Genomic DNA, 26,300 nt, shown 5'->3' with positions numbered 1-26,300 from the left:
AAGAAGAAAAGGGTTTGAGGAAACCCTTAGCCAAACAATGGTAGAGAGCTTCTGCATTTTGCAGACTGCATCCTTCATGCCGTTACAACTTGTGATTATTTGTTCATGTGATGAATACTTTGCACGATTTTTGCTTCTCTTACTTATGTTCTAAAGGGGTGTTTTTTGGGCTGAGCAAATTCTACATTAATCTTTTTGTTATTTCCCTAACAGAGAGATATGGAGGGTTTTTCTTCTTTTACTTCTGGAGGCTATACTTTATCCAAACACCATTATTGAACTTGTGGTTGTACTCATGACTCCTTGAGTTCAATTTTTCATGGCACTTGATCTTCTCCACCTACATCCGCAATTTGGGTAATGTATTCTAAGCAAAAGTTGTGTGAATCTCTAACATTTTAATGCCAAATCTAGAGGGTTGCTGCTGTAAGTTACATCTTTAGCTTCTTTTTTCTTCATTCTTTTGATAGGTTTATAATCCATTATGAGAATTTTCATTGCAAACATGTAGCTATCAATAATATTTCCTACTTGCTGAAAACATCTCAAAAGTCCTCATTATAGTGTTCATGCATGGTAATATGTTTCTCTATGTTTTTTTTGAGTTTAAATCTGCCGTCATGGCTCCCTTACCTTACACACCATGGCTCTTTATGACATTCCTGTGTAGCCTTCCATTCACCCCTCTTCGCCTCCTTTCGTCCGTCTTTTCACCCCTTCCCACATTTATGAGGCAATCAGATCCATGAAGTGTAGTAGACGTACTGATGAGGAGGGTTTCCAGGCTGAGTTTTTCAAGTTCAGTGCCTCAGTTCTAGACCCCTATCTCTCTATTCTTTTTAATAGAGTGATTCACACTAGGTTTCCGACCTCCTGGTCTAGGCATCTAATTTATCCCATTCACAAGACCGGTCCTATCTCTAATCTGTAGAGCTACAGAACCATCATGATTGGGCACACTTGCCAAACTGTATGCGACGACTCTTAATGCTATGTATCTACGAAGCTTGACAGGAATGGTTGTAGGGCTAGAGGGCAGGCCAGTTTTCGAGTAGATTATCAGACTATGGATCACATCTTCACACTATAGGCTATTATTGAGGAGGCCAAACACAGATCGGAGAAGGTCTATTGTTGCTTTGTTGATTTTCAGAAAGCTTTTGATTCTATTCCTAGGGTGGCTCTGTTTGAGAGACTTAGGGAGGTTGGTATTTCTGAGATGCTATGTACCGCTATTATGAGACTGTATGAGACTATGGTTGGCAGATTCCAGACTCCTGAGGGCTTCTCAGATCCAATCCATAGCACCATTGGGGTTAAGCAAGGGTTGCCCTCTCGCTCCTACTTTATTTGGGTTATATATTGATGAGCTTGAGGACTTCCTCTTGAAGTCTTCACTCTCGGAGGATGGATGTTATCTTCATCAGGTTCTGATCTCCATCCTTCTTTTTGCAGATGATGTGGTTCTCCTTGCTTCCTCTCCAGACAGGTTACAAAGACTTCTTGATGGCTTGGCTTTATTTTGTGATCAGCGATAGCTTGTGGTTAACTTGGGTAAGACTTGGGCCATGGTCTTTAATTGTTTGAAGACTTCTCTTCACTTCATTTTTCAAAATCAGGAGATGGAGATCACTTCATCCTGCACATATCTAGGGGTTATGTTTTCCGGTCCGCGTTTCAGTATGAGACCAGCTATTCAGCCCAGAGTCAATAAGGGTATGGGTTTTCTTGCTTTGCTTGAGAAACAATGTTTCAGACACCACTTCTAGGATACCTTGTCTAAGCTATTTCTCTTAGATGCTCTAGTACGGTCGACTGTTGTAACATCCCAATTTCTCGAGTCTAAATTATCATTCAACATACTCAAAGAATACAGTTATTAACTTCAAATCCATAGGAAGGCAGTTACATCATTCAAGTTCCGGTGAATAAGATTTACTGTTAAAATCAATTACACAAAATTTCTTAACTAATACTTGAAATACCATTAAATGAAATTACTTCAGAACTTGAAATCACATACCTCGAAAAACTAAGACTGAAAATCAACTAAGGATGCTTCTGCAACCACCCGAATTAGTCCACAAATACACTATAACAATTTCACAAGTCGACTATCATCTAAAAACTGCTATCTCAAAAATCATTTGATGATTACAACTAAATATCACTATAATTTAAAATTAGGGCATCACATATCATTTTACCAATTAGGGCATCACTTACCAATGGTTCATTTAGGGATCTTGATACTGCTTTAACACTTAGGGCTTCCGCGACCACGGATTCAATTTAGGGCTTTCGCTACAACGGATTTAATCTAGGGCTTCCAATACCACTGATTCAATTAGATTTTCCAATACCATTGTATCATTTAGGGTTCCAACTGTCACTCAATCAATTAAGGCTTCAGATTTCTTATTAGAAATATACTTATATTTGATTTCCATATAAATGAAAAATATTTCACGATTCTAAAATCTTGCATCTAACAGTAACAATAAATTAGCTCAACTTAATCCTACCTCCTCATAAATAAAAATGATATTACCTGTTTCCAATAACAATTGAATGCATAGCTTATCTCTGTCTAATGCATGTTCGACATCTTGAGAGAAGTGGAACATTGTCAGGGGCATTGTCAGAGGCTTTACCACCCAACCTCGGACCACAACATATCCCCACATGATCTCTAATGAGAATGGCCCTCCCTACCCGAAATTGACAAGAGTCATCTTGCCATCCATTGGGCTTCCTGATAATTTAGCTCACCACATGACTTGGTAGCAGGAGATCACAATAATAGGAATATGCATGAGCTATTAATTAATTCATATTAAATGGCAAGAATTGAATTGTCATAACTGATACTGGTTCATATTAATGATGATTCCTTTCTCACACCTCATCACCCATCTTCTTCGCTACACAGTCGGGTGAGTTCCAGGTATTCGTGATTCTCTGAAAAACCGGTTCTGTTAGTTTTACATGCATACAGCACTTCACTAACTGTATTTACATAATTATGTTCTTAAAAGACCTCAAATTGAATGTCTAATTAATTGATTCCATCCCTTCACCATAATGCCTGGTAAATTCCATGGTATTCGCATTTATGATAATATTTCCATCTTTGTATGGTTTGAATGAATGTATAACATTCTAAGCTAAATTTAATTGCTCACAGCTTTCATAGCATTTCAATCTTTTATTTACATGATTGATACACTCTAAGAATCAAGATTCATCTATAATATAAGAACAATTTCCAATAACTATAAATCTATTACTGTCCACCATATTTCAGTCTATGTTTATACTGGTTCCTTTATGTTGGATTTTTCATGATTTCACATTCATCGCCAAATTGAGTATAAATGGAAGAATTTAGATTCTAAACTTCATAGCATTACCATTCATCATTTTGAGACAATTTATGGTTAAAGGGACAATCAACGATATGATCATATTTGGTGACCTAATATCTTGTAACTAATATCCAACTGGATGATTACTTTATTGCCTAGAACCTTTAATGAATTCAGAGAATTTCAAACCTCACATATTCGATTATTTATGAATAAGAAGCATGACAGACTTTAATACATATGTCAATGTCACATGACCACATGGAAATCGACACACTATTTCAAGCAGTGTCTTAATATCATAAAGATAAACCATAGACATTTAAAGAGGAAAATGACAGACCTGGAAAGGGAAAATGGAAGTAACCTTTACTTAAATCATTTCCATAATACAGACAACTTAAGGAACAAATTTTTGAATCCAAAATATTCACTTGATTAAATTCACCAACCCTGCTATCAAACCCACGGCAAATGGAAAACGTTTTTAAGTTGGGAAAAGATAATTTTCTGAATGAAGGTGACTGGGTGATGCGTTTTGAGTAGAGCAAAAGAAATTCACAGAGAAGTTGTATAGAAAATAGGAAGCCGAATATCCGTATGGTGCCGATATGAAATGTCCCTTTACTGATTTTGCATGGTATTTCCAGCCTCAAATCAGATCTTTAAAATCAAACAACCAATATTACAAAGATCTGCCAATTTCCCAATAAAACCCAAATCGGGTATGTCCAAATTAGTGCCAAAAAACTTCACAACTTCACAAATTATTAATAAATCTAAGAATGGACATTTTTACAGAAATTTCAGCAACATAACAGCCTACAAAATGTCATTTCCAGATTTGTATAGCCTTTACACAACAGCTCACAAATGTAGGACAAAACTATGCTCAATCAGGCTCCCGAAATTAACACACAATGCCCGAAAACACCACAAAAACACTCATAAACTATCTCAGAAGTTTAATCACGACCCAATACATATATTCAGCTCTATTTTAACATCTTAAAGTCTGAAATATAGCAGCAACCCAAACTGATATGAAACACTCAACTGAAAACACCAAACTCAAACAAAAAAACAACCCCGAAAACCCACAAATCGGCACTATTCAGCACAAAGGAAAACTCTGTATGAGCATGCACATGGAATGGCTTCAAACTCCCGTCCTTAGCCTTCCTGGAAACCTGCAAACTCTCGTTCTTGGGTCTCCTTCTCCACAAGTTTGGCAACCTCTGAAAAACAACAAGAAAATTAGCAAAAATCAAGTTCTAGAATCCCCTCCAAAATGCCTCCAAACCCCTTAAAAGAGGGCATAACCGTAACTCACGTCCAAGAGAGGTTAATGAAACATATTTTAATAATAATTTTCATTTATTAGTCCAACGGTTTCCAAAGATTAACCCCCTTTTTCCGAAACTTCACTTTCTTGGGCCTGCCTGCCTTAGCAAAGATTATTATTTTTAATTATTTGAAAAGGGGACATGACAAGTCCTCCCCTCCCAAACATTGTTTGTCCTCAAGCAATGGCTGAACAATAAACCAATCAATCCACCTGGATCCCAAATGTACTCATGAACTATACTACTGCCAAATAACATAGGCTCCTACAATATCCTCTGCAATATGACCAAGAGGAATCCATAATCAAACTGACAATTACAGCTCAACCAAACTCCAAAATCACCACTACCACAATCAGAAACCCACGAGACACAAACTCTTAGAACATTAGAACCCAAGTAAAGTGGACAAATCAAACTGCCAACACAATAAATACCATCAACGCATCCCACTGGCCTATACGGAATGTACAATCCAACTCTGCAACAATGGTGAATGCTCTCAAATGAAACTATACCAAGTATGGAGAATCCACACACTGTACAACTCCTGCAGTCAACACAACTCTGTAGATCATCGGCCACTGTCTCATAACCATAACTCCCATGCACCCCTGATGGTGAAAAGCCATCACAAGATAAACAACAAGAAACGGAACCCAAACCAAATTTTCCTGCCATCAACTCCTCAACACAAGGATCAATTGCTAACTGATGTACATACCCTGCAATATAATGTTGATTAAAAAAACCAACCTCAGTCAACAACTCACCATGAACAAGTGATACAACCCACTGTAACTGATCACTAGCTAAGTCAGGAGATGTCATAGCCAAAGGAGTAGAATCAATAACAACACCTACTGAAGCATCACTCCAAAACTCCTGCTCTAAGTCATGTATTATCAAGCTATCAACTGCAGGACCTATCACCATGTCGTGCCCATCACAACTCTCATCCCGAGGCATCAAACTATTCCATAACTGATGATAAGCACTAGGAACCAAAGTACATCTCTGTATCATAATCTCATCAACATGGTCATCAAAGGTAAATTGATGAGCGTACCTCACAGTGTAATGCCGATAGAATGCACCAATCTCAGTCAGTGGCTCAGACTGTAATCCAGATGAAACTAACTGCAATTGATCATTAACCATGTTGGAACTGACTACTACCTCCGAAGATATCACCAAGGGAGTAGTATTACTAGCAGGAACCATGCCAACTGTCGACTCACCAACATCACATATGATCTTTGATACATCTCTAGTCTCTGTGCCATCAGTACTAGAGGCCACCACCATGTCAGGCATACAAAAATCTGCTACAACACCCAACACAACTAAACCTAACTCTAGTGAGAATGAACCTAATATGACAATGTTAGTATCAAGGATGGATGCATCCCCATCTCCACTGTCTTTGACAATCTCGGCCATGGACATCCTCGGATCACCAAACACCACAGCGTGTGACTGTATAGAATCAGGTAAAGACTGTAGCCGCTCTAACTCCATGGTCACCTTAGCCAAATGAAACTGTGACTCCTTGAAAGCCAACTGTGTACTCTCAAGAATCTCAGAAGTCACCTCAAGCTGCTCAGTAAGCTCACTCACCTCATCTTCCTTGGCCAACAATGCATCATATGATGTACTGCCCCACTCCATAAGATAATCTCTGTCAGCTACCAACTGCATATAATTCTGTCTCAAAATCCGAATAGCCTCCCATAAAGAGTGGATCTCTGTCAAGGAAAGATAACTGCCTTCCTGCTCATCACTAGTAGGAGAACCCCATCCATAAACTACTAACAACTGACGAGCAGCATCAAAATGCTGGCAAGTGATAGTAATGTCTCGATCACTAACTCTTAACTGATTAGACACATGATGGCACTGGCTTGACTGTCTCCTACAAACCTCCTCTGATTCACTGTCTAAAGGAGTATCCTCAAAGTCACTAGTCTCTAAAGTATTACAATCCATACCCTGTGAATCAAATCTAAAGCTCATATCAACATACGAAGTATCAAAAACATTAGCACTGCTGTCCAACTCCTCTGTACCCAAGGAAACTAAGTCTTCAAAACTGCCCACTACATCCTCCTGGATGTCATCAATGCCAATATGATCCTGGGACTCATTTGTACACACTGCCAAATATGAAATATCATTAACACATTCCAGCAAGTATGGTCGACTAGATATGTGAACAAAGTCCAACACCGGTGTATAAAAACTAATACCACTGAAATGTCCCTTTACTGATTTTGCATGGTATTTTCAGCCTCAAATCAGATCTTTAAAATCAAACAACCAATATTACAAAGATCTACCAATTTCCCAATAAAACCCAAATCGGGTATGTCCAAATTAGTGCCAAAAAACTTCACAACTTCACAAATTATTAATAAATCTGAGAATGGACATTTTTACAGAAATTTCAGCAGCATAACAACTTACAAAATGGCATTTCCAGATTTGTATAGCCTTTACACAACAGCTCACAAATGTAGGACAAAACTATGCTCAATCGGGCTCCCGAAATTAACACACAATGCCCGGAAACACCACAAAAACACTCATAAACTATCTCAGAAGTTTAATCACGACCCAATACATATATTCAGCTCTATTTTAACATCTTAAAGTCTGAAATATAGCAGCAACCCAAACTGATATGAAACACTCAACTGAAAACACCAAACTCAAACAAAAAAAACAACCCCGAAAACCCACAAATTGGCACTATTCAGCACAAAGGAAAACTCTGTATGAGCATGCACATGGAATGGCTTCAAACTCCCGTCCTTAGCCTTCCTGGAAACCTGCAAACTCCCGTTCTTGGGTCTCCTTCTCCATAGGTTTGGCAGCCTCTGAAGAACAACAAGAAAATTAGCAAAAATCAAGTTTTAGAATCCCCCCAAAATGCCTCCAAACCCCTTAAAAGAGGGCATAACCGTAACTCACGTCCAAGAGAGGTTAATGAAACATATTTTAATAATAATTTTCATTTATTAGTCCAACGGTTTCCAAAGATTAACCCCCTTTTTCCGAAACTTCACTTTCTTGGGCCTGCCTGCCTTAGCAAAGATTATTATTTTTAATTATTTGAAAAGGGGACATGACACAATACACGACAAGGCAAACATATAATATTTTCGAGTCGACCTTACGGCTTCCTTGCCGTTACAAGATTCATACACGAATATTTTACTCAATCAGTTTGAAAAGAAACGTAAGAAAGAGGGCAAATAAATTGAAAAGAAAAGATGAAGAGTTTATTCATTAATATTATTTATATTATCTTATCATCTTGGTTAAGTTTATAAATACAAACGTTTATAAATATTATGATTAAAGATATATTAAAATCCTTAGAGATATGTTTCTATATTTTAACCCAATTATTTAATTAAATTATTTATTTAAATAACTCATGCAGTTCCACAGATGTATTTTGGCTAGGTCTTTTACCCGTCTGCCCAGTGATGGTGATGCCCTGCCTAATTCTTTTTTGACAATGCTTTCACCCCTTCGACATGCTCCCTGCAAGGAATTCTCCATGATTAAATTATAAATTATATAATCATAAATAATCTTAAGAGTTAACCTTTCATCTTAATTCCATGAATTCGTGATTAACCAATAACTAGCATGTTATCTTCACTTGAAATCATAACAACTATCTTACCATTTCGCCAGATTATATCAAATTAAACTTCCAATTGACTTCATGTGAACCTCAACGTCTATATTTCAAGCTAGGTCAAAAATTGGGATGTAACAACTATTCTTTATGGATCTATGGTTTGGGGCCCTTCTCTTTTTAGCTCCGATTGGGCCTCGAAGAGCAGGTTCAGACTTTGTTCTTGAGGCGCATCATCAAATGTCATAGGTTCACTCCTCACAGTGTTATTTTTGTTGAGTTTGGTGCTCATCCTTTCAGTCTCGCGGCCATTTTTTATTTGGTTTGGTTCCTTCATTGTCTTCGTGGATTTGTGGATAATGCTCGGGACCATGACCGCTACTCCTATTTAGCTTATTGTTCTTTTGTTTCTAGTGCGGACGCTGAGTCTGGTTCTCGTGCGCGATGTTGGTATGCACAGGCTTCTTCTTTGCTGAGTTCGATTGGGATTGGCATTGATCGTCTACCCCCTTTTCAGTTCTCACTGGATGCCCCTGCTCATCTTCTCCCCTCTCGACAAGAGTTGAATGAGCATGTTTGTCTTGACATCTATAGACGTTACATTGCCACTACCTAGGTTAACCCTCCTAGCGGGTTACGCCCGAGATGTCCTTTTATGCAGAGCACTTTTTGAAGATTTATGATGGGATTATTGTCCGTCCTAACTACCTTTCACGATAGTGGTCTCATGCCCTGCGGATCTCTTTAGGTTCTTTCAAAGTTGATTTTCACCGTCTTCGAGCTCAAACTGATCATCATATTGATAGTGGGGAGCGGATCTATATTCTCTATACTTTTGGGGAGGTGGAGAATGAGGCTCATTTCCTTTCTCGATGCCCTATTTACTATGAGATTAGAGGGAGATTCTTCTATCTATTCTGGGAGTGCTTCTCTCTCTATGACTTTTTCAGCTATTATGATCAAATATGTCTTGCACTTTATCTTCGTGAAGCCACTATGCTCCATAATAGCACGATCTAGTCACTACTTCCACACCGGCACTCGTCTACTCAACTCATTACTGCCTTTTTTACACCATTATCCCTTTTGTGTGGTGTGAGAAGGCCTTCTAGCTCTATTCAGTCTAACGGGCTTTCTAGATGTGTCAGATCCCGTTCCGGCTATTTACACCAGTGACACTCCTCTATGAGTGGCCAGAGACAGTACAGTGCCTCTACACATCGGCATGTGTATCATTCAGTGACTGATTTCTTTTCGCCCAAGAAAGGCTCCTAGCGCTTTCTCTGTCCCTGTTTTTTGTTGTTATTACTTTGGTTATATTCTTTTATTTTCAAACACCTTTGTCTGCTCCTGCTGGTGTCAGCCTCGTTGTAATCTTTCAGTCCCATAGACCTCTTTTGGTCTTTTGTTAGATTTTGATATCATTATCTTATCTATAGGTTTAGATATATTCTTTTTCTCAGATGTTAAACTAAGAATATACACCTGGTTCGTGACTTTTTTGCATGTATGTCTTCTAGAATATTCTAAACATTCTATGATGAACCCCTGTTGTGACTCCTTCATTTTTATAAGTTTTCATTACCTCTGCAAGTATTTGGAAAACTGGGTATGGTCTTGAAACTTGTGAATGTATATAAGTTGAATTCAGCCTTGGTCTCTGCCAACTGCAGATAAAAGGAAGATTTGCATACAACACAAAATTCAAAATACAACAAATGTATCCTTTTTCAATGCTGAATCTTATTGCAAATCTGACACATATCTCATTTTTCTATTCTTTCTTCTTGTGTCAGCATAGAATGATAGATCATAATAAGATGTATTTTGTTGAACAATTCCAGAGTTTTGTTATTTATCTGATGACTGCATTTTCCATTATGTCGTACCATTTTCTGAATTTTGCTTCCCTCTTACTGTTCTTTCTTGCAGATTTCCAACTTGATGATACATGTAGCATATCATACTGTGGATTCTGAAAATAATGTTTGATTTTTATAGTGGCTGTAGGTTACATCTTTTCAGCACACTTGTATTTACAGAATATCTCCAGCTGAAAAATTCATTTTTCTAAAACAAAAGGTTTCAAAAATGAATTGTCCCTTAAATGTTTTCCTTTTTTTTTTTTAATACTGAACCAGGAGAAGTATCTCTGTCATAGAAGCAAAAGGTTTCATTAATTAATATGTCCCTTTAATACTTCTGTAGTATTATTGTGAATCAACCATGCACAAGTGATCCAATCTGTTATGATCACACTACACAAGAAACAAACATGTTAGTAATAAAGCATTTGTGTCATGATTGCTTTCCCGTTTTTGCTGATATAAATTTTTGTTTTGAGAAGATGAATGGTGTAATAGGAATATGAAAGAGGTGAAGTGAGACACTTAGCATTGCTTAGATCTGTTGGATCTAAAAATCTTTTCTGTGAATGCAGGGTTTGGATGCATGGATGGGATGCGATTCAAGGCAGCAAATGGGTGGAAGAAAATGGATGCAATTCAACCAGTCATTAAAGGCAATGACTGGTGCCCATGACCTTTTCCTCTCTCTTCTTTCTTTCATTTCATTTATTTTAGCAGAGTAGGAACATATATCAGTAATTAAGGGACTACTCTCATGGTCCATTGTGTGAGGGAATTTCACTTTCAGCATTCTTTTATCATTTCATATTTGTAAGTATCAATTGTATTGTCATGATGAATAATACAAGGACACTATCTATTCTTTCAGTATAAATGAAAAGTGTTTTATGCAATTTTGAGCATGAGTTGAAAGCGATAAACATGTATGCTTCACTTCATTTTATTTTTTTAGAACTGAATTTTAACATGAGTTAAAATTAAGTAACAATTATAATTATGAATTTATTTATAATAATGAATCATACTTGTGGATAATATTGTGTTAACCTATGGGGCTAGCACCATGGATATTAATGAGACTCGAAGCATGGAGGATGTGAGCTATTAAGATCTCTATTGTCCGCCATGATCGAGAATCAATATGGACTTGAAGCATGGAGCATGTGAGATATTAAGATCTCCATTGTCTGCCATGGCCGAGAATCAAAGTGGACTCGAAGCATGGAGCATGTGAGATATTAAGATCTCCATTGTCTACCATGGTCGAGAATCAATGTGCCAGAATATTCTGATGATGTCAACATATGCATATGTGATTGGCCTTGGATAGAGGATGCCCGTCCAAGAAGAATCTTAAGGGGTGCGCTCCCAGGAAGATAGTGAAGTAGCTATGAGCTAGGAAGCCTGATTTGGAGACATCCTTAAGATTGGGGTTAAATTAGAGGGCAGAATAATATAGTTAGTTTTGTTATTGTTGTGATTCTAACCATTATTTTGCAAATATTACTTGTCCCAAACTAACCCTAATAGTGGGGCCATTAAACCATTCCACGCAATGATGGATATGCTTTCTTTAACTTGTATTTTCTCTTGAAGTCATCAAAATCTTACCATGTTTGTCATGTTATATTGTATTGGCTATATCCATAGCTTCTATGGATCTCTTGTTACTTCTTTCCCTTTCCAATATAAACAAAGCATTTGTTATGAGATAGAATAGTATTCTATCACCTATGCACTCTCCTTCTTTATTGCTCCCAAGTATGATGAAGCAAACAACATTCATGATATAAATCTGATATCCATTCTCCATTTAATGCAAAGAATCAAATGTTTAACTCAATCGATAGCATACATCCAAATAAACAGTACCAATTGAACCTTGCGTGAAAATGGGTAACATTACCGTCAAGCTTCCTATTGTGGTTGTTTGGCTCTTAGGTTGTGGCTTTGTGCATGACCTCAACTGTTCAATACCTGGAATCATGTCACCTTTGCATTGTTATTACTTTAATCATGTTTGAGTTGAGCAGATGATTTTTATTTTAGGCAGCACGAAGGTGTTGCTTGTGTATTTAGACTACTTGTACCATCCTTCAATACCCAAAAATATTGTTTGCATGTCTATTAACATTCCTGTGATGTATCTAAGGCAAAAACATAAGTACAGAACCATTTTCATTCATGCAAAACTCCCTCAAAAGTCTTGTATAATGTGCATATTTGTATCTTGTCAATAGTTCTAGCCAAGGGTCAAATTAGACTAGTTTCAGGGTTAGTTTAGATCTCAAGGTCCCTCCCTTGTGAATTTAATGGGAGCTTCTACATCAAGCCTTATTCCATTTTCTATTGTCTTGAACTTTTATATCGAAGTGCCAACAAACTCAATATGTACAAAACAAAATAATGCTAGCAAAAGATTAAATTTCCCAACTAACATAATAGAAAAGCTAATGTATGAAATCTATCAATCCAAAAACAAAATCATGCACTACAGTTTTTAGTATGCTAAGAGAATATATTAAAATCAGTAAGAGAGATCTGCACTCAAAACCACCTACACAACATTTTTTTCCTCTACTTGAAGAATTGTAGAGAGTCTTTTCAAGAGCTAAACCACTCAGAGATTTTGTAAAATTTACACAAACTTGTCTACAGATATATGGATTTGGGATGCTTGAAGGATTTTCAGTGTTACCAAGTTAGTAGTAAAAATATAATGGTAAGTTTATATAGTCTAGAACAATTGTTTTCAAACCTGTATTAATTCTTATAATAATACCATGTCACTTTTCACTAGTCCAAATTTAATTCAAGCAATGTAAAACTCATCTAAGAAAATGTATATATATTAGTGTGTGCCAAGGATAACATATAAGCATTGAATAGCACAAATATGACAATAGCATTGTAATGTGCAGAAAATGAAATGAATTAAATGTACCAACTTTCTCCAAAAGGGAATTTTTCATTTAACAATTTTATTATTTTCATGATTATTGAAATTAGTTGCAATAAATTAAAAAAATTCTGTTAACAATTTTATTATTGTTATGATTATTGTTAGTACTGACAATAAATTAACAACATTGGCCTTAATGTGCCATGCCACTTATTTCTAGTTTCTTAACAATCTTGTGCACATTAAATTATTAAGGAATTTAAGGGCCAATCATTTAGAACCAAAACTGCTGCATACCTGGATTGATCTTCCACCATCAAGGCACCCAACTGGAAGCATGTTAAAAGCCGTTGTAGTTAAACCACACCTGCATTATCACTAAAAGGATGATAGATGTGTTTTGAGACATAAATCACAGATACGTAATCCACCAAAAAGATAAATGATCAGGAAGCAAAATTACCAGCCTGCAATAACAAGAGGATGGATTAAAACTGTTGCCGCATGCATGGCACTGCGAATGTAAATAAAAAGAAATTCAGAATAGGGATTTGTGATTGCAAATTTTCAAATCTGCAGAATGTAATCGCAACCAAGGTTTAAAATGTTTGTCAACATTAAAGCTAGGTTCATCTTTGATCTGGATAGGTTTCACTGCCTTGAGTTTTAGAAAACTGCATATCCAGATGAAGAATAATCAAAAGGCGCTATCTTGAATGAAAATATAGAGCAAAAAAGTGAAAACATAAAGATCTAAATAGCCAGTTTCAACTTTTATAACTATGAAGGTAGAGTTTTTTATGATGTAATATGCATAGGGAGTTAATATAATTTGCTTCTTGTTTTACAAAAAAAATTGACTTGTGTCACAAAATACTCCATTTAGATGTGTATTCCTCACTCACTGTTAGTGGTTCTTTTTTAATCTGTATCGACATCTTCCTATTCTTCAGATTACAATGAGAAGGATGACAGATTAGTTGGATCCCTGTCACTAAAAAAAGGCTGCACCAAAAATTGATCTGTAAGCCATAGGGTGCTTCAGTCTCATTGCAAAAACGGGGTTGTTTAAGTTCTAGCTTGGGTTGGATTTTCTTGAGCCTGCTTCAGCTTGGTGTACGAGTTGGTAAAATAGGTGTATGCTTGTCTCCTTTGCATCCTAGAATTTAACCAAGAAAACACATTGTGATTGTAGAACCAAATCATTCCATAGATCTAATTTACATTTTGGAACCAAAGTGAATGAGAACTTCACCGAAATATGATTTCACCCTGGAGGTGTTATTCATTTTTTATAAGATCAATCTCAATTGCCACAATTAGCAGAATCAGAATCAGTAAAATGTCTGAAATGCAAGAGTTGGAAGTTAACTAGAAGTCAAAGGTGACTGGAATGCACTGCATACTATAAAACATAAAATCAAAACAACTACAAGTTTCAATAATTAGCAAAAAAAATCTTACTCATAACCTAATGTAGCCCTGCTGATAAGGCCGAGAAGTAATGATCCCTGAAATAAAAGACTGGGCACTTGAATCAAGTCTCCTGCGGCATCCGGATTTGTTGAAAGCAAGAGACCAATACTAAACATTGCAAATGACAGAGTACCACCTGCCAATGGACCTGCTACAGACACATCTAGCTGTGTTGTCTTGTCTGGAAGGACTGACTTAAACTGCAAACGAAACATCACAATATAACAAATATTACAAAGACAATTCTCATTAGTATTACATAGACTAGCTTTTGAGTATAGAATCTAGATAGACAATAGACGTTAAATAGAATGCAGTCCATATTAAGCTATAAGGAATTTTGTTTTATCATTATGATTAAAACAAGAGGCATTATAGAGATTTAAATAGGTGCAACAATTTAGATTATCCCTGCAATGTTATCATAGGAGTATGTCTGCAAAAAATTTTACCTTCCATAACACTCTTCTGATGTAATGAAATGAAAAACACAATAACAAGATGACAAGGGACCAAATTCTAATCAATGGCAAGGAAAGATCCATTTCATATTCTTGCTCACTTGTTAAATAACTTAAGCAAAATTATTGAGCCAAGAAAAAAACTTAGCAAAAAGTTAAAACACAGAAAACAAAACAAAGATACTGCCAAAAATTCAAAATAATAATTGACAAACCATTTCAGACTATTTAATTTTAATAGTCATTTTGTTTATTAATACATGTACATACATACGTAAGGTATATAATATTATTAATATATTATTTTAGACTATAAATATGTACCTATTTATAATTTTATATGTTTTTGTAATATTAAAATATTAAAATAGTTTTTTTAATAGTATTTAGTAATATTAAAATATTTTAGTGGTTTTATGGATATATTATTTATATTTTTTTTTTAATCAAATATATATAAGTCGAATTTGATGACAGATTTTTTATCAATTTTTTCCCCTTTTCCGAATATCATCCGAATTTTATTGTTGCCAAACACGAATTTGAATTCGAACCTTGTGACATAGTATGAATGTTTGTGTATGTGTGTATGTATGGATGCATGGATATTTGCATTCATGCATGCATGCATGCATTCATGCATGCATGCATGCATGCATGTATGCCTGCATGGAATAGAATCACAATTATATACATACATATATACACACACACATATATATAGGTACTTTTGTGTGTGTGAGAGGGGGAGGGGGAGGGAATGTATGTATATCTAAAGTATATATTTGATCTGTTATCTAAATGTTCTAATGTGTGTATCTCAACATTCGTTAATCATTCCAGCATGTCCTCCATTTTGACGTTCTCTTCAAAAAGGGAGGTTCAATAAGTAGGTGACAATAAATAAATAAACAAACAATAATAAACAATAACAAATAGATTAATAATAAATCTATCATTGATACAAAATGATATAACGAGGTCACAAAAATAATTTACATATTAATAATAATGAGTCAGTCATTATTACCATATAAATCATAATATCCTATAACTAAATAATAATAATAAAATATTAAGAAACAAATAAATTATAATTTATTAAATCAAAATATAATAATAAACGAGAAAGATATTATATATAATATAATAATTTAATAATGAACTAATCTAATAATCTAAAAATTATTATCTTTAAAATTGTTATCCTAAATTCAATAAATCCATAGAAAAATTCAATATCCAATTATATCTGAAATTTTAATGTGTGACTTTTTAAACCTCACATACATTATCAGAATATTAAACATATATATCAAGCATTGACTAAATACTAAATCCAAAATTGAAAAGGCAATGCATATTGAGCATCGATAAGACATGACTCTTAGTCTTATGGATGAAAGAATATATAAGGAATATCAAATCCATTCAACAAAGATCATCGAAGGAGGAATAAAACAAAGGATCCAAGTCAAAAATACCCAATCCACGTAAACTTATTCTAGTGTGCTCAGCTTTCGGCAAACAAAACACAGTAATTAGAGCGATAAGGCAAAGCTAAAACAATAAAGTAATTGGATCCAAGGAAACAAAGTTGTGTCATCCAAGAAGTCACTTAAGAAGGCTTATGTCAAACCCAAGAAAGGAAGATATAATTTTAAAAAGGTTGAAACACATAGCTAGAGTTTTTTGTTGAATCGCAGAGATAGACTAGAGCGCATGCCAGTATGCTTATTCTGACAGAAGATTAATAAATTGATGAATGGACTCTAGTATAACTCTGAAAGATAGCTGGAGGAAGTATCGACAAATAGAAATGATGCGTAACAAAGAACTACCAATAGAGAGTAAATAATTGATATAGGCAGGAAGAGTAATTTGGAAGAGAACGGTGAGTATTCAACGTTGGGAAATAAATACTTCTAAGACGCCATGAATAGCTGCGTTTGAAAAAATTAACATGTACATGACACCAAAAAGGAACAGGTGATAAGAATATAACTACACCAAGTATTAGGTACATAGAAGCTTGAAGTTGCATAATACATTACAATACTATCGATCACAATTATATTGGATCCATAACATAAATAAGGAAGGACTTAGATAAAGGAAGTAATGATCATTAGTAGTATATCAGATTTTCATAACATCATCATATCAAGCTGATCCTTAAGGGATTACAATCAACTATTATTAAATCTGAAGTCTACTATATTAGTGATTATACTACTTTGAATTCACTAATATATCAAAATCAATACTTGTCTACAACAACACTTTTTGAAAGGTAAATTTATCGAATTCAAGACTGGAATAAGACTACAACTTCATCTACATTCAACTTACAAATTCAAGATTACTATGACAGAGTTCATCCAAAGTGAACACATATATACATGTAGAGTGGTCATGAATGCACAACATACAGATTAATATAACATGGATTCAATAGTACCAATTGAACATTCATTACTAGAATACCAAATGGCGAGGAAATCTTATTCCTTAATTGATTACCAAAAACATTAGTACATCATCCATATTCAAAGTCTTTATAAAAAGGTCGGTTCGTTGGGAAAACCAACGGACGCATCCCCTCACTTCCTAACTACTCAACCCAACAAGGCTTAACTAGTTCTAATTACAACACTACTTTATTACATACTACATTTATCCCCCCTAAAAAGAAGTCGTCTTCTAACCAACTACCCAACAAAACAAGAGGAAAAACAAGCTTCAAGAGGGGTTGTGAAGACATCCCTGGGCTTGGAGCTCCATGAAGGCATAGAAGATCTCGTTCAACAGCCTTCTGTTTGGCACAAACTCCCAACTATCGTTGTGTTTTTTTCTTCCAGGGCAACTTTCCCTATCCTCCATTTTTCTTCCAGGGCCGCTTTGTCTACCTTCCACTGTTCTTCTAGAGCAGCTTTTTCTACTTCCCATTCCCTTGCCAATCGTCCTACCAATTCCTTTTCTTATTGAAGTTCCAAGTATGCCATTCTAAATGTGGCTTCCATTTTTGCAAGTGCCTATGCGCGAGGTGGCTGCTCTTTAGCTAGAGCTATGGTGATTGGGTCGTCCATTCTGCAACTATTTCCTCCTACTTGTACCCACCTTGCTGATGTAACTTCCAATCTGTGTGACAGTCCTTTTTCATGAATGCTGCCAAGGATTCCACTGCTCTAACTACGGCCCTCAAATTCTGATTTTTAGCTTGCTTTATAATTTCCTTGGTGGTATGCTCCATATCTTGTTATTCTTTGAGAAATCTTTCTACTTTGTCCTATAACACGAACATCTCGGAAGGTCCTAGGCTCTCGCTTTGTATCTTTGTTTTGTCTTCCCCTTCTACCTCCAAGGGGGTCAGTGAGGGTGGAGATACCATTCCCTCTTCTTTAAACAATTTCTCTACCTCCTCTAATACTGTGTCCTCAACTAGTATGTCTTCATTGGCCATTATCGTTTCTTCTATCTGTTTCTCATTCTGTGCACCCATGTTTCTTGTGGGTTGTACGATCAAAGCAATAAGATGTGCTACTTCTATACCTTATGGGGTGTCTAGCCTTAACTTATGCCCACAATTTTTCTAACACCTAAGATTTATCACCTTAGTACGAGTCTGCTGATTTGCATGGACCAAGTTTGTCGCTCCTAGCAATGAAAGTCTTGTTACCCTCCATTGAAGAATTTTTTGTTGTTGTCTACCACCTTCACCCTATGTACTTTGATTCTCCTCCATGGTACAGACATCCTGATTCTCCTCTATGGTACAGTCATTTGCACCTTCCTCCATACTAGGACTATGATAGAAATACTGTCATTGATGTCAAAGACATTCAAGATACATAAGTATTGTCATTGATGTCAAAAGCATTTGGGAGATTGTTGAAGTTTTTATCATTGATGTCAAAAGAATCAATATAGAGACAAAGGTGAAGTTTTTATCATTGATGTCAAAAGAATAAATATAGAGACAAAGGTGAAATAACAGAAGGTAAGAAGATCATAAGGATAATTGCCCAAAGACTAAAAGGAGAAGTAAAATTATATTGGTGACTTTTGAAGAAATAAGAATAGATAAGTATTGAAGAGTATATCTAAATGTAAGAAGGCAAAACTATAAATATGTATATAGACACAAATTGTCGTTCATTCTTAAATAGAAATATCTATGTGTGAGTCAAAGAACATACAGACAGATACATTTGAATATTCAACGTTGCAGTCAACATGTCAATGAATTATGGAATAAAAGGTTTCTTAAAACTATGGAAATTATATCTCGAGCAACATCATTTCATGAAAATCTATCAAGGTTCATATTCATACGTAGCAATGTGATCAGTATTATGTGAAGGTATCAAAGATGTTTTATTAAAAGAAGAAAGAAAAAATATGTCGGCATGTAAAGGAGCTGTCCAGTATCGTGTAAACAGACAAAATATATTATTTGCTATTTCTTGATTGTTCCAAGTCATTGTATCTGTTTGTGGAGGTGTCAAAAGAATATGCGATTGGCTCATAGCTTCAATGTCTAAAAAGAAAAACCAACAATGATAATCATATACCTGTAAGGAACGATGTGAGTCTTAGGTAGCGTATTGGAGATACGAAGACAGTGACTTCAGTATGTACAGCGATAATAGTTTTTGGAGCTTTGGGAACGATTAGTCCATCTGAGAAGCATTAATGATGAGTTAACTCAATAATTAGAAGAAAGTAAGTACAAGATGGGAGTTTTTGATAATAAGGAGCAGGATCGATGGCGACTATGGATATCAAAAGAAATAACATGGAGCGATCAGAATTTAATAATACAGAGATCATATATTCAAAGAGGATCCCACGTCAAGCAATATTCTTGTCAAACAGTTTGAATAATGCTGTCAGAAGTTTATAAGGATGTTGGAAAGAGTTTATTGCTAAAACAAGACACTGTCTCTACCTACAGACCACAAAGACAACAGCGATAATACGCATTTGACACATCTCAAAAGGTGTTAGAAGACAACAGCAGCAGCATTCCTAATTTCCTCTGAATATATATTTAATAGCGTCAATGGTCAAAGAATATGAATCGTCTTCATGCAGCGAACAAGTGTATCTGCTCATGTGTCTGCTGGAGTCATTGAAGTACAATGAACGAACACATCATTTAAGACAGTCATCAAATTTAAAAGGCGGACGAAACAATGAAAGCGGCTATGAGTTGCGAGTAACATATCAAACTCCATGTTGAAGATAATGGATGCCGTCAAAGATGCGGCGTGGAAATATAAGGGCAAATTCTCTGTCAAATACGTTGAACATGCAGAGATTTTGGACTATAACAAGAAGCAATGAATTGAGAGGACCGTAAAGAGTCTGCATGGATAAGCACATACACATTAAATGTAGACAAATGTTTTTGAACACCAATAATATTCAATGAATGGGTCACTAGCAAGGATCTGAGTCATGTCATAAGCCAAAGACCATAAGACATGGAGCCCGATAATTTTAATAAAGGGTTGAGAATATTAAAATAATTAAACTCCTCCGTGGATGAAAGTAAAACTACGAATATGTTAGAAGAAAATGATTTAATAATTATTAAACGGAGTTTTTAGAAAGAAAGATGACTTTTTGAAAAGTCACACCCTTTGGTGAATAGGATATAAAAATAAAAGAAATTATTTTAAAATCAATGGAGCATTAGATAATTTGATTTAGTTAATTAAGTTGTTCAAAATAATGAATATTTTATGAAGATGACTAATTAATTATTTTAATTAAATAAATAAGTAGTATTAAGTTAATTATTTATAAAGTTATCAAATAAATAAATATTAAAAGATAACTTTATATTTAATTAATTTAATAAAGTGACTTAAATAAAATAATATATCATAAAGTCACTTAATAAAAATAAAATAAGTTTTAGAAGCTTCTAGATTTTGGGCAACCTCTTGAGAAAAAAGTATAAATAGACATGATGGGCCTCATTCTCATCATCCAGGAATTTATGATTGTTTGATGTGATTATTTAGTGGAGAAGCCAGCTAGGGTTTTAGCCATTGGAAGAGTTTTGACGATGAAAACCCTCATTGGTTACGCATTTTTGACGCTGTGAGATACCAGCTGAGTTATTATTGTTTGTGGGCTTTACTTCGGAAGTCCAATCTTGTGCTTCACAATTGAGATTATTTGAGTACAATAGTTGATGTACTATTGTACTTGCAACAGCTGATGTATTGTTGAGATTGATTACGTTATTGATCAAGATCATTACAGACTTTCATAATCTACTGTCATGGAGGTTGATCAACCTATGCGAGTCTCATGTTTTTGTTCATACCTTTCGATTGAGGAGGCCAATCATTCTGAGTATTGTTGCATTCAATTCCTATCATCGAGACAATTGTTTTAGGGGCAAATTGAAAGGCGTTTAGTGCTGCAATTAATTATCTAAACTTTTGTCAGGCAAGAACAAGGGCAGCAACTTGAGTATTTCGATTTGAGCTTGGAAGGTGCCTATCACATTAGATTTTTATTGTTTCCTCATTAACAACATTGGGCATCATCATTACCAGGTTTTTCTTGCATTCGCTAAATAGTTTGCATTGTCATCATAAGCATTTTAATTGTTGCTATAAGTGAATACTTAGAAAATCAAATTTGGCACTATTGTCAAACAATTGTAAGCCAAGAGTCTTAACCAATTCATAGCATCATTGTAATAGACATTTTATTACAAAGAAGGAGATATAAGTTGTTGGTCAACTACTATTGTAATTGAATATGTTATTGCCATTCATAATCAACTTATTAGTATGCATACCAAATATTTGTTAAAATACCACTTGATTGTAAGTGCATAAATGCTATGCTCCACGGGGACGCGTTTCCTGCCTCTGTACCCTAGTACCCGTACCGGGTACGAAACGGGGACGCGGGTACGGATTTTGGCCGTACCCTGCGACGTCCCTTTTTTGAAGAATTCAGAAACGTCCCCGAAACGGCCAATTTTTTTGGGCAAGAAACTTGGGGACGGCCAGCAGTATCGGGGACAGTTTTGCCGTCCCCTATCCGTCCCCGAAACTGCTGGCCGTCCCCTTTTTTCCAGTCAATCTGGTAAAGGCAAACCATCCCCAAAAAAACATTTTTTCCTAATTTTTGTTGTTCGTGTGGCCCCTAGTCATCTTAAAGACATAATAACAATATGCAACCCATATTTGGTCTATTAAAACACTAACTCTTCTACTCATTTTTCGATTTAACATACTTGCTAAGAGGAAGGAAAAAAACATAAGAGCAGTAGCAGCAATGAGCAAAGATTGTGTTTAGTGAGGCAAGACTGCGTTCGGTATTTACTATTTACCAACTATTTTAGTTGGACTTCTCTTTATTTCATTCTGATTTCAGCATGATACTTGAAGCCTTTAGGCATTTTAATTTTTGCTATATATGTATGTGATATTGTTATAATGGAAGCACTTAGTATTTGCCATTTGATAATATTCCATGTATTTATCTTCTAAAATGTCTATGGTGAATGGTTTATCAATGTTATGATATACATATTTGAATTTTGTCTCTATAGTAAAAAAAATCCCCTATGTTTTTAATCGCCGTCCCCTGATGTCCCGTCCCCTAAATTTTGGCTTCGACCCGTACCCGTACCGGAAACACGTCCCCGTCCCCTAAAACGTCCCCGTCCCGGAAACTCCGTGGAACATAGCATAAATGTTATCTTAGGTTGCATCCAAAGTGTTTGTCATAATTACTACTTGTTATAGCTACATATTGCAAGTAGTTTCAGTCACATATATGCAATGAATATTGTTAAAATAAGTTGCATATTCATGTTAAATCATTGTTTAGTCTATTTAGAGTCATTTGTAAACATTCTCATTAATGCTAATTGAAGACAAGAGTCATTAAAACAAACCGAAATGTTATATCAATCATATGACCCTTATATGTAAAGTGTTTGACAAAATTCTTTGAGCCTTCAATCAACATTTTAAGGTCAGATTTGAGCAAGATCATTACAGTGGTATCAGAGCTCTGATCTTGCCATCCTGTGGGAATTGATTTCATTATTTGTATGAAATTATTATCAGAGTGATTAGTATTTCTATTTTCCAGCCATGTATAGATACAGGAGGTCAAGTTCGAGAAGTCAACACAGTAGTAGAGGGAAGAGAACAGAGTTAGATGCTTTGGTGGAAAGTGTCGAGAAATTAAGATTGCATCAGCGGCAACTTGCAAAGAGATTGTCAAATCCGGCTATAGTTGACAGGGCAGCAAGATATTTTACTTCTGCTTTTAGTAGATCGACATTAGGTTCGCAGGGGAGAAGACTTGAGTTTTCTTCGTACGCTGATTGTGCTATTGATGTACCATTATCTAGTTCAACACCTGCTATTACCATCCGTAGTGTTGATGATAGTTTTGTTGCACCAAACTCAATGGATATTTTTGTGCCACTGGAGGACAGTAGTGTCAAGCATCACCGAGTTGAGGCTCCCAGAGCAGTTATTGTGGGTTCTACAAAGGCAGTTGATGTTGCAGTCATCTCTGATCATTTAGATTCTTCTTCGGAGGGGATTGACATTGGAGATGTGTATGTCAGCTTCAGTAGCGTGGCTCTAGTTCAAGAGGTAGTGGCTTCCTCAGATAGGCCCGAGGCTTTTATGGAGTCTCCTAGTGGTGTACTTGGTGATTAGAGTATTACAAAGGGGACACTTGATTTCAGTTTGGGCTCCAGCATTGTTGTTGTACAGGTTGACGATGAGTCATGTGTATAGCGATTCGTGTTTGCAGTTGAGATTCCTACAGGTGATGTGAGAGTTGTTAGTATGGACACATCTGAGGACAATTTCGGGGATGTTATGAGTTGCATTGGTGACGATGCCCCCCGTATGATATTGAGTGATGGCTGCAAGGAGAGTTTGAGCTCTGACAGTTTTGATATTTATAATAGCAGTCCCAATATGGGTTCGGTACAGGAGACAGTGTTATATTCCTGTGTTGAGGATGTGAGCATGGAGATTTCTAGTGATGACACTCAGGATGGGAGTGTTAAAGATGTTTTTTTTGATGACACTCCATTTTATAATATAGCTTATCCACAGGTCGACGTCGAGCTGTGTACGTGGTCAGAGTCGGTAGAGGAGATGCAATTAGAGGATATATACACTAGCATTCCAGATTCATCCGTTGGTGTGAGTGAGGATGATGAGTGTTGTAGTGTATTTGGATTTTTATTTCCAACTTTGGGCATAGATTTAGCATCGACAGTTGGTGGAGATGGGTTCCTTGATCTAGTGTTGCCGAAACCCATAGATGAGGATGAGGTAGAGTCTGAGTGGCAGGAGTTTGTTTCAATTGAGGGAGTTACTTTGTCAGTGACCCTTGATGATATTTGTCAGGATATAGACTCTCAGTTAGTTGCAGAGGATGAGGGAGTTGGAGATTGTGATAATGAGATAGTTTCAATAGCAGCTTCTTTGGAGTTAGATGAGGATGAGTCTGATGCTTGTGTTCAGAGTGTGGAGGTGTACTCAGATGTAAGTACACTGAGCGTTGGTGATCTTGAGGGGAGTTTGTATGATTCACCTTTCTCTCATAGTGTGGACAGTGTATTTGAGACAGTTCATAGGAGGCCCGTAGTGCAGAGTCACCATGTGACCAACCAGTTGAGAGTTGGCAAGAGAGATATCACTACTGCTCTTGAGCATTTTGATACTGCTTGTCAGTTGTTGGCCGTTACTGGTTGGGGTGCTTCTATGACAGATGAGTCCAGCAGTGGTTACCTTTCTTTGGTAGAGGTTCATGCCTTGCGTGAAGTTGTCAAGGTTTTGAGACAGGATTACTTACAGTTGGTAGCCCACCGTGATCACTTGGTTGAGGGGGGGAGTATATCCTATGAGGCGCTCTTGGATCATGAGGAGGAGGTGAGTGAGCTTACCCAGGAGCTCACAGCGACTACTAAGGCTTTGGAGGACCCACAGCGAGATCTACAAGAGTCACAGTTTCAGTTAGAGGAGGTGACCATGGAGTTGGAGCATTTGCGGTCTACACCAGCCCCAAACCCAATTCATTTGTATATTGAGGTGGTTGGTGGTGAGTATGCTCATGCAGTTGTTACTAAGGAACATGTTGTTGGTGCTGACACACATGTTTAGGATTTGGGAGTACCTGGTCCTGATGAGTTTGGGATACCAATGGAATTGAGTCTCCAGATTGATTCTTCTCACATAGATGACAATGTGGTATAGTTGGTCGTGCCACCTTTATAGAGGGATCAATTGTGGTGTGCGGGGGAGTATGTTGATGCTTCCTCGTATAATTTTTACTACACTGAACCATTCATGGTGCAAGTGTTCGTTTGGACTCGCATAAAGTGTCAGAAGGTGTTCTCATCCGAGGTACTCGTGCTATTCACAGATTGGTTGGGGAGATTATAGTGATCCTTTCTACTATGCTACCTCACAGGGATTTCGAGGTGGGGTTTGTTGAGCAGATTGCACAAGGTTCTATCCAGCCTACAACCACTCGGAGTCAAAGATTGGAGCCATCTGTTGATTCCCAATTCAGTGATGGTGAGCCAATAGCGGAGTTTGGGGGTTCCTACTGGCATTATACGGTGGGGTATGCTCATCATTTTTCTTTTGAACTAGAGATAGAAGATTTGATTTCACGCAAGTGTAGATTGGCTCCAGTTTCTTACCATCCATTATGGGATGGATTAGCACCATCTTTTGCAGATGGAATTCACAATTGCAAGTTACACAGCCTACAGTATCAACACACCCAAAACAATTTATCAGGGATTGGATTTGGTGGCAATGACTCAGGTACCTATGGCTGTTATCATATCCACAGTGCAATTGGGTGCAAGTGTCAGTTAAACAGGGACTTGAGTTTTGACAGAGTCGATGTTTAAGTTGGCTTGAGTTCCGCAAAGTGGTTTCTTCTATCGGCATCTACAGTTGGTTTTCAAATGATTTTGTCAGTAATGTCGGTTGTTTGGGTGTTGAGTGCAGTTTCTCAATTGCTGATTTTTGTACTGTTGATGCCAATGATTTCTTCACAGGAGCTGTTTGGTAATGATTGGAACATTACATAGGTCTTCACTTGGGATCCAAGTGGAGGAGAATGGTATTTGTTGCTGATATTGCTTGGGGACAAGCAATTTCAGGAGGGGCAGACTGTAATATCCCCATTTTGGAAG

At 36.4% G+C, this 26,300-nt stretch overlaps 1 protein-coding gene across 1 annotated transcript in view; it reads right to left on the bottom strand.

The window, feature by feature from the left end:
* EGY1 (Peptidase M50 family protein) overlaps positions 1-26,300 on the bottom strand; it is a 192,880-nt gene that overhangs the window by 82,527 nt on the left and 84,053 nt on the right. Inside the window, exons 5-7 of the mRNA XM_089822253.1 lie at positions 14,601-14,812; positions 13,600-13,650; positions 13,434-13,503 (exon numbers count right to left, since the gene is read on the bottom strand). Of these exons, the coding sequence (XP_089678379.1) occupies positions 13,434-13,503; positions 13,600-13,650; positions 14,601-14,812 (333 nt within the window). The remainder of the gene's footprint in view (positions 1-13,433; positions 13,504-13,599; positions 13,651-14,600; positions 14,813-26,300) is intronic.

This window comes from Cupressus sempervirens, chromosome 3 (assembly GCF_028749045.1).
Source record: "Cupressus sempervirens isolate cs-2001-9-10 chromosome 3, ASM2874904v1, whole genome shotgun sequence".
NCBI classification, from domain to species: domain Eukaryota; kingdom Viridiplantae; phylum Streptophyta; class Pinopsida; order Cupressales; family Cupressaceae; genus Cupressus; species Cupressus sempervirens.
This window is presented reverse-complemented; position numbering and strand designations above follow the sequence as displayed.